Raw genomic sequence first — 9,162 nt, 5'->3', positions numbered from 1 at the left:
GCTGTGAGCCACCCCACCACCGCTATAAGTACCTAAACCTATCACCACACCATTCTCCCACTCCCACTCCCACTCCAGTAGGCAAGCCGCCACGTTTCTCCACCAGAAATGAAAGGAGAGATCCACATCACGACCGCCGACGGCGACACCATCTCCGGTGCGGTGCGCACCTCGCTCCACGGCCAACAGGACGGACCGAAACTCCCGCCGACGGCGACACCATCTCCGGTACGGTGCGCACCTCCGCCAACAGGCCCGAGGCGCTGGCTCCGGCGACGTCCTGCCGTGTACGTACGGTGCGCCGACGCCTTGGTCTATGGCCCTGCCCTACAGGGGGAGGGGGTCGTCGGTGGCGGCGGCGGAAGGAGGCAACCATTTCCGCGTCGTTGGGTCGTTCCCTTCGGCGGAGGGGGCCGCCTCGTTGGTTTGGTCCCAGCGATGGAGTGAGGCAAGCCAGTCCTCGTCGTTGGTTCAATCCCGGCGGCGGAGGGGGGCAACCCCGTCCGCCTCGTTGGGTGGTTCCCGGCTGTGGTGGGAGGCAACCCTGTCTGCCTTGTCGGTTGCTTCTTCATGAGACGTGCCTGCAGCTGCTTCCGGTATTAGGCATCAGAGTTACCTGGAGCAGCGGGAGGCCAAATCCTCCAAGGTAATATCTCCCCCCAAAATATGGGAGGCATGATAAACAGTGGCAGGTAGAGCTAACATAGCGATAGAGCGAGCAACCAGCAAAGCAAAGATAGAAGTGATATCGAGGGTATGGTCATCTTGCCTGCAAAGTTCTCAGCGTTGTCGAAAGCTTGATCCTCGTTAGCGTACTCAACAGGTTCCTCGTTCACGTACTCGTCTCCTGGCTCTACCCAAGGCAGGAACACAAGCAAAGGAACCACAATCAATCATGGTGCAATGCACAAGCAACATGATGCAATACATGGCATGATATGTGATATGTGATATGCAATACATATGCGGGCTCCGGAAGGAAAAATGATGAACAAGGCATCAACTTGGCAAACCAAGTATGCCGCTGGAAAGATGAGATGATTTCGGTTGAAATCAATATAAAGATCACCGGGAATGGATGCACGGTTTGCAAATGGCAAGCAAAACAAGAATGACACAAATCTGCGATTAACAACACGATGCTACTTAGCATGCAACAAGAAACTATGCTACAGCACCCCAACATAACAACATGGCAGTGATCTACAGGAGATGCTTGACAAAAGAGGAACACTGAGCTACGGCTAAATCACACAATAGCAGGTTCAAACAAGCATGGCAAAAGTGCAAAAAATATCAGCTTGGACATGGCATAAACAACATCAGATAGCAATGTTCAGAGCAAGAAATCAACATGCTACAGGAACTTATAATAGCAAAACAAGACATGACATGATTGTACTCAAAGCATAGAACAAAAGACCCTTACTGACCATGAACCAAAAATGATCAGAAGATATGATGGCACCCATGTAAACATAGCAAGTTTCGTTAACAGATTCAGCAAACAGGGCATGGCATTAACAGAATTATGAAGTCATCTTCGCGAGCTCGATTCACTCACCACAAGTCATTGCATGACAAGATAAGCATAGCATCAGCAAGAAGACATGCTTATGAAGCTAATCATGGCAAGAACAAGTTCATATCATGCAAGGATCAACTACAACAACCTTGGCAAAATTGAATAACATGTAAACAATCTGCTAGAAAACATTTTATAGCAAAAGTAGAGCACTAAAATGACATGCTAGACTATTCCATAATTGCAAACAGGGGCATGAATGGATAGAGCATAACCATATGTTCAAAACATCCTTACTGAAGTATCTTAAAATAAACACGGATCTCTCTGTAGTATCAAGTTTACATGGCATCAAAATAACAGCAGAACAGGGACTAAAGTCTGCAACATCACGAAGTCTAGTTTGCATGCTTGTGCTAGTCACCACATTGATCACAAAAATACATGGCAAGCATATCTGTAAAGAAGACATGACATAGTTAAAAACACATGTAGATCTAATGCTCATAAGATGCACACAATAAATATAGCAAAAATGACAAATGCCCACAATCTGTTAAAAATCAGAAACTAACATTATATAGCACTTTTGCATCACAGATTTGGGCATCGAGATGACCTCAAATGAACATGGCCCAATGGAACAAAATTAAGAGCACATCGTGATAAACATTTTGATATATCATGCGCATGAAACGGAGCTATTATGACGGAGTTATGATGCGATGAACAGCGCTAAAAATAATGCAGACTTGGAAAAACGAGGTCAACATCTAGGGTTTCTCCGATCCAGATCCGGGGCGCGGAAGCCGAGGCGGACGGCGGCTCGCCGGAGCTGTAGAGGAGGAGGCCGGAGGAAGGACGGGGACGGGTCAGGGTCGGCCGGGGCGCCCGGATCCGGCCGGGGGCGCGGTCGGCGGCGAGGGTCGCGGCGGGGAGGCGGCGGGGCGACGGCGGCCGGGGCGCGCGGCGGCGGGGTCGAGGCGGAGGCGGCGGACGGCGGCCGGCGGCGGGGGCGACGAGGCCGAGCGGGCGTCGGCGAACGGGCGCGGGGCGGCGCGGTGCGGGCCGCGGGGGCCGGCCTCGGGCCCGGCGGGCTTCGGCGGCGGGAGGCGGCAGCGCACCACGTGGCGGCCTCCGATTGGCGTGGGCGCGGCAGCGGACGCGTCCGGCCTGATCCGGACGTGTCCGGCGGCGCTAGAGGAGCGGGCTAGGGTTTCGGGACCCGGAATTTCGGGGAGGGGCACATATTTATAGGTAGATGGAGCTAGGAGGCTCCAAATGGAGTGAAGTTTTCGCCCACACGATCGTGATCCGACGACGGAGAGCATGGAAGTGACTTAGATGGGTTATTGGGCTGTTTTGGAGGGGTGTTGGGCTGCAACACACGAGAGGCCTTTGCGGTTATCCGGTTAACCGTTGGAGTATCAAACGACCTCCAAATGACACGAAACTTGACAGACGGTCTACCGGTGCTAAACCAAGGCCACTTGGCAAACCTCGGTCCATTCCGAAAACGTTTAACACCCGCTCACGAGAAGAGACAAGAGGGGTGCGCCGGTGCATGTGGGAGTGTCGGATTGCAAAATGGACAACGGGGAAAATGCTCGGATGCATGAGACGAACACGTATGCAAATGAGATGCACATGGTGACATGATATGAGATGCACGACATGAATAAAATGCAAAACAAAAGACAAAACCCAACCACGGAGGGAATATCATAACACATAGCTGAAAATGGCAAGAGTTGGAGTTACAAAGATGGAAAGTTACATCCGGGGTGTTACAACACTCCACACTACAAGAGGATCTCGTCCCGGGATCTAGGACTGAAAGAACTCCGGATATTCGGAACGGAGGTGATCCTCGCGCTCCCAGGTGGCTTCTCGGTCAGAATGGTGTGACCACTTCACTTTCAGGAATTTGATTGACTTGTTGCGAGTCTTGCGCTCGGTTTCTTCGAGAATAGCAACGGGGTGCTCATGATAAGAGAGATCTTCTTGGAGGTCAATTTCTTCGAAGTTGATAGTGCGCTCAGGAGTCTTGAAGCACTTGCGAAGCTGTGACACGTGAAACACATCGTGCACGTTTGAAAGTTGGACGGAAGCTCAAGTTGATAGGTGAGGTCGCCTCTTTTGCCAATGATCTTGAAAGGACCCACGTATCTTGGGGCAAGCTTCCCTTTGATACCGAAGCGACGAGTGTCTTTCATTGGAGAGACGCGGAGGTAGACATGGTCTCCGATTTCAAAAGCCACATCACGGTGCTTGTCATCATAATAGCTCTTCTGGCGCGATTGCGCGGCTTTGAGATTCTCACGAATGACTTTGCACATTTCTTCGGCTTCTGTGATCAAGTCGTTGCCAAGAAGTTGGCATTCACCTGTCTCGGACCAATTGAGAGGAGTACGACACTTTCTGCCATAGAGAATTTCGAATGGGGCCTTGCCCGAACTCGCTTGGAAGCTGTTGTTGTAGGAGAACTCGACATATGAAAGACAATCTTCCCACTTCATACCGAAAGAGATGACACAAGCCCTGAGCATGTCTAAAAGGATTTGATTGACTCGCTCGACTTGGCCACTCGTTTGAGGATGGAAGGCTGTGCTGAAACGAATGTTGGTGCCCATGGCCTTCTGAAAGGAGTCCCAGAACTTAGAGGTGAAAATGCTTCGACGATCGTGCAAGGAGACAATTCTGGAGGTGTATAACTCTGCCAGCTGAGCTGCTGTGATAGATTCTTTGATAGGAAGAAAATGAGCCACTTTAGTAAGCTTGTCAATGACATCGAAGATAGCATCATTTCCCCGCTTGGACTTAGGAAATCCAGTCACGAAGTCCATCTCAATATGATCAAACTTCCATTCTGGAATAGCAAGAGGTTAGAGGAGACCAGCTGGTCACACAAAAGCAAATATTTGGGTATATTTTACCATACCATATTAACAGAAACATACAGCGGTCAAAACAAACACACGAGATATAACAAGGCCTAATACAACAAAAGACTAAATTCACAAATTGCAGTCCTCGCCATAACTGGTACAGAAAAAGACTAAATTCACAAAATACAACAAATCACAAGGACCAAGCACGACTGGTGTTGTCTCCTCGCCATAACATCTTCTCAGAAAAAAAGACTGGTGTTGTCTCCTAGTACCGAGACGAGATGTCCCACTTCTCAGAAATGAGACTGGACCATGCAACAGTAATCTCCAACTCAATGCCTCCAGTGAGTTTACATGTTTGCTTGCTTATGTTGGAAAACTTGGGCTCGAAGGACTCATTTTTTTGTGCAACTTTATTACCGGAATCTGAGTAGGCTTCCAAGATAAAGTTCAGGCTTCCACGATAGTCTACAGAGACAACATTCCTTGATAGAACAAGGTAACCCTGAGAAGTCATCGGCATGGCTGTATAACGAGAATCAAGCAGCTCAATTTCCTGAGGGCTGGCGTCAGGTCCACTGACTGAGCAAGCAACTCGACCTCCGAATGTTGGCCATGACCCCTCCTCTTTGACACGGACGCCCAAAATAGTGGCCTGGACTGATTTCTTAATTCTCTCCAAACTTAACTCTACGGTGCAAAAGCAGTTCCTAAAGCAAATGGGGCTTTCTCTGCTGTGGTAAGTGTACACGCCATTGATCAGTGGCTTATCTTGAGACTTTGTTCTACCTCTTATTTTTAGTTGGATTTCAAAGACAACAGATTCCTTGCTGACAATTGCACGAGAGGGGCCAGTCAAGGTCAAAAAGGAATCCTGCAAGCATCATCAATCACCTTATTAGCAACTAATAAACAAGAGGATCCCCAAAATCAAACCAAGAGCATATTGATAAGATTAAGATGGTACAGATAGATACCTCTTCATTGAGTATCTGGCACTCACTCCTGTTGCGGGCAAACACAAGGTTGAGATTGTGATCCACACGGTCTCGGGCAGCGACCGTGCCGTACACTGGCAGCGGCCATTCCAGACCACCTCGTATTTCTGCGAGTTTAACGGAGAAGATCTGCAGGCTAGGCAACACTCGGCCATAGTGCAATACTCGACCATAGTGCAACAGTGTGCTCCCTGGTACCAAGTGTGTGTATTGCATGGAACTCACCGTCGCTGCATGCATCAGAACAAGATCAATGGAAGCAGGTGTTAGAAATCTTGTAACATGAACAGGTACTAGATAAGCAACAAAGTAATTCCCTCCACTTCCCTTATGCAAAGAAGTACGACCAAAGCTAAAAAGGAGGAAGGAAACTAGTTAACCAAAGTTCAGTAAGATAAGCAAGATGCATGCAACTTTACTCACTCATGTCTCGGAAGCAACCGAACCCATCATAACCCCATGACCCTTCCCAGGCATCAACATACATGTCAAAACTCTTCTGTTCGGCAGCCATCTCCTTGGCCTCAATTTTTAATTGTTCGTCTGATTTGCCTCTATACATCTTCTCAACATCGTAACCTGTGTTGGCGGCAACAGAATCTGCAGGTTCGAGTATTGACTTGTCTGATACGAACATGGAGCTACTCGATTCATTCGCCAATTCACTGGTATCCAGACTCATCGCCGACTCTGTTTCCGCCTCTGGCCCCACCTCCGATGTCAATTTGGAGTCTATCTTCGGCACCTGCTGCTCCATTGATGCAACGTCCCAGTCCTGCTCCTCATCACCAACACACCCTTGTACCGAAATATCCCGCTTCTCACAAACAAGACTAGACCAAGCAACAGTGATCTCCAACTCAATACCATTAAGTTCACAACTATCCTGACTTATGTTGCAAAGTTTGGGTTCGAAGGACAATTCTTTTTGTGCAATGGTATCACCAGATGGTAAGCAGGCCTCTAGGAGAAAATTCAGGCTCTTGTTAACATCTACAGAAATGACATTCCTTGACAGAAGAAGGTAACCCTCAGAAGTCACGGGCATGGCACTGCCACGAGAAACAAGCAGCTCAAGTTGCCCGGGTGTGTCGTCAATTTCACCATCAATGACTGAGCAAGCGACTCGACCTCCCCATCCAGAAGGCCATGACCCATCTTTGACACGGACGCCCAAAACAGTGGCCTGGACTGCTTCCTGAAGTACCTCCAATCTAAACTCTACGGTGCAGAAGCAGTTGGTAAAGCAAACAGTATCATCCCCTCTGTTGTAAGTGCACACACCAGTGATCAATGCTCTATCTTCAGACTCTGTTGTACCTCTTACTTTCAGTTGGATTTCAAAGTCAACCGATTCCTCGCACACAATTGCACGGGAGGGGCCAGTCAAGGCCAAAAAGGGCTCCTGCAAGCATCATCGATCACCTTATTAGCTACTGACAAATATGAAGGCCCAGGAAGGCAAACAATATCACCTTATTAACAAAGGTATGTATATTAAGATGGTATACATACCTTTTCCTTGAGTATCTGACACCTGCTCCTATAGCAGGCAAACAGAAGGTTGCGATTGTGATCCACGTGGTCTCTGACAGCAATCATACCGTACACTGGCAACGGCCATTCCAGACCACCTTGAATTTCTGCCAGTCTGATGGAGACGACCTGGAGGCTAGGCGCGGTTCGACAATTGTGCCTTGGGGTGCTCCCGGGTATCAAGTGTGTATATTGCATGGAACTGACCGTCGCTGCAGAAATCAATCAATGGAAGCAGGTGTTAAAATTTTCGTAACATGAACAAGTGGTAGATAAGCAGCAAAGTAAATCCCTTCACTTCCCTTCCCTTCCCTTATAGAAAGACATAGGACCAAAGGTAAGAAAAGAGAGTAAGGAAACTAACTAAACAAAATTGAGTAAGATAAACAACATGCACGCATGTATGTATATGTTTACTCACTCATGTAATGGAAGAGACCGAACCCTGCCGAACCCCATTTAGCATCCCAGTCATCCACAAACCGATCAAATTTCTGCTGTTGGGCATTCATCGTCGCGGCCTCACTGGCTAATTGTTGGGCTGATTTGCCTCTGTCCATCTTGTCAACAACATCATCGCCTCTGTTGATGGGAACATGATGTGCAGGTTTGGGTATTGACTTGTCTGATGCTGAGAGATTTGATTCAATCGTCGACACACTGGTATCTGGACCTGTCGCCACCTCTGCCTCTGGCTCTGATTTGGAGTCGATCCTCAGCACCTGGTCCTCCATGTCGAAGTCCATGTGCTCCTCATCACCACCACCGTCGACATTTTCCACCATCCGCTCCCTGCCATTAGCTGCATCACCATGCTCATCCAAGGCGTCAGTTTCCATCTTGTGCTCCCCGCCATTAGCAGCAGCACCATCAGCCGCATGCCCATTCAAGGCTGCTGCGGTTTCCGGCTTGAGCTCCCCGCCATTCGCAGGATCACCATGCTCATCCAAGGCTGCAGTTTCTTCAGTCTTGTGCTCCACACCCAGAATATCCGTCAGGCTGCGGGCTTTGACAGCCCTCATCTGCTGGCTCAAGCGCCTGATTTCATTCGTAACAACCAGTTGCCGGAATCCCCTTCCGCCTCCATCTCACTTGGCGTCCTCGCCTCGCCTTCTCCCCCGCCGCTCGCCTTTCCTTGTTGGGATCTCGCCGCTCGCCTTCCCGTATCGAGATCTGGCTAAGAAAAGGGCTCGCCGCCGCCTAGCTTAGGGTTTCTATAAGAAAGAAAGAGGAATGGTTTTTTTTCTTCTGAGAAGATAATGAGCAACCGGTCGTCGATCAGCACACAAAGTGCGATGAGCGGCCCTGGCCCAAGACATTGTGGCCGGGCCTGCGTTTGAAGTGTGCTAGTCCCAGTATGGCCCAGTTTGTGCCTTTCCTTTTTTCCCAAACTAGGGTTGCTTGCGTCGCCACCGTCGCCGTCTAAGAAATTCAGGTCCCCTCGCCTCCGGCTCATCTCGGCGCTGAGAGGTGGGGGGACCTCGGATCTTCAAGACCTCTATGTTCTCCATCATCGTCTAGTGATCATCATAGTTTTTGTGAGAATAAATTTCCTCCCGTTCTTTTGGCGGTGCATGAGGTAGATAGTTTTCTTTCCTCTCCGATCCGATTATTCTGATCTGATGAATTTATGTTGCGGTGTCAAGCCTTTTTTGTTGATCTGATTCTTTGTGGAGGTGAAATCTTTCATCGACAACATGGTGAAGATATAGTGATCCGACGGCCTCCACTTCTAGGGGATCAATCCCGACCCAAGTACGTTCATCGATCAAGGCTTCCCATCTCTTTGGAGGGGCGACTCAAGGCACTTTCAAAATCCATTATTGCTAATGTTCGTGCGGGTGAAAAAGTGACAACATCGTTGCTCCAGTCAAACTGCACCATCTTTACACAAGTCTTTAGACTATTTCTTCGAGCAGGGATTGACACCATGAAGAACGTGTTTTCAAGAGATTTTATTGTAATTCTTAGTCATAAGAGTTACTTTGTATTTTCTTGAATTTTAGGTCCAAATCAGTGTATTTGTAATTGTTACGAGTATGAACAAAGTTACATGTGTTTCTAAAAAGAAACATATAGATTTTTTGTCTCAAAACATGCATATATTGGTTGCTTGTCTAAAAACATATGTATATATAGGTTTCTTCACGCCCCTAAAAAAAAGGTTGCTTCACAAAATTTGAAACCTATATAGGTAGACACCTCGCTCTTT

The 9,162-nt window shown here is 48.4% G+C and overlaps 1 protein-coding gene across 1 annotated transcript; it reads right to left on the bottom strand.

Annotated features, from left to right (window-relative positions):
* Positions 1–4,435: 4,435 nt before the first annotated feature.
* LOC119343844 lies at positions 4,436–8,175 on the bottom strand. The gene is made up of 5 exons (XM_037614591.1): positions 7,372–8,175; positions 6,930–7,162; positions 5,838–6,819; positions 5,394–5,644; positions 4,436–5,290 (listed from the first exon to the last, which is right to left on the bottom strand). Exons 1-5 carry the CDS (start codon positions 7,970–7,972, stop codon positions 4,682–4,684), a joined length of 2,676 nt encoding a protein of 891 aa, XP_037470488.1. The 5' UTR covers positions 7,973–8,175; the 3' UTR covers positions 4,436–4,681.
* Positions 8,176–9,162: the final 987 nt, after the last annotated feature.

This window comes from Triticum dicoccoides, unplaced genomic scaffold (genome assembly GCF_002162155.2).
Source record: "Triticum dicoccoides isolate Atlit2015 ecotype Zavitan unplaced genomic scaffold, WEW_v2.0 scaffold143325, whole genome shotgun sequence".
Classification (NCBI taxonomy): Eukaryota; Viridiplantae; Streptophyta; class Magnoliopsida; order Poales; family Poaceae; genus Triticum; species Triticum dicoccoides.
This window is presented reverse-complemented; position numbering and strand designations above follow the sequence as displayed.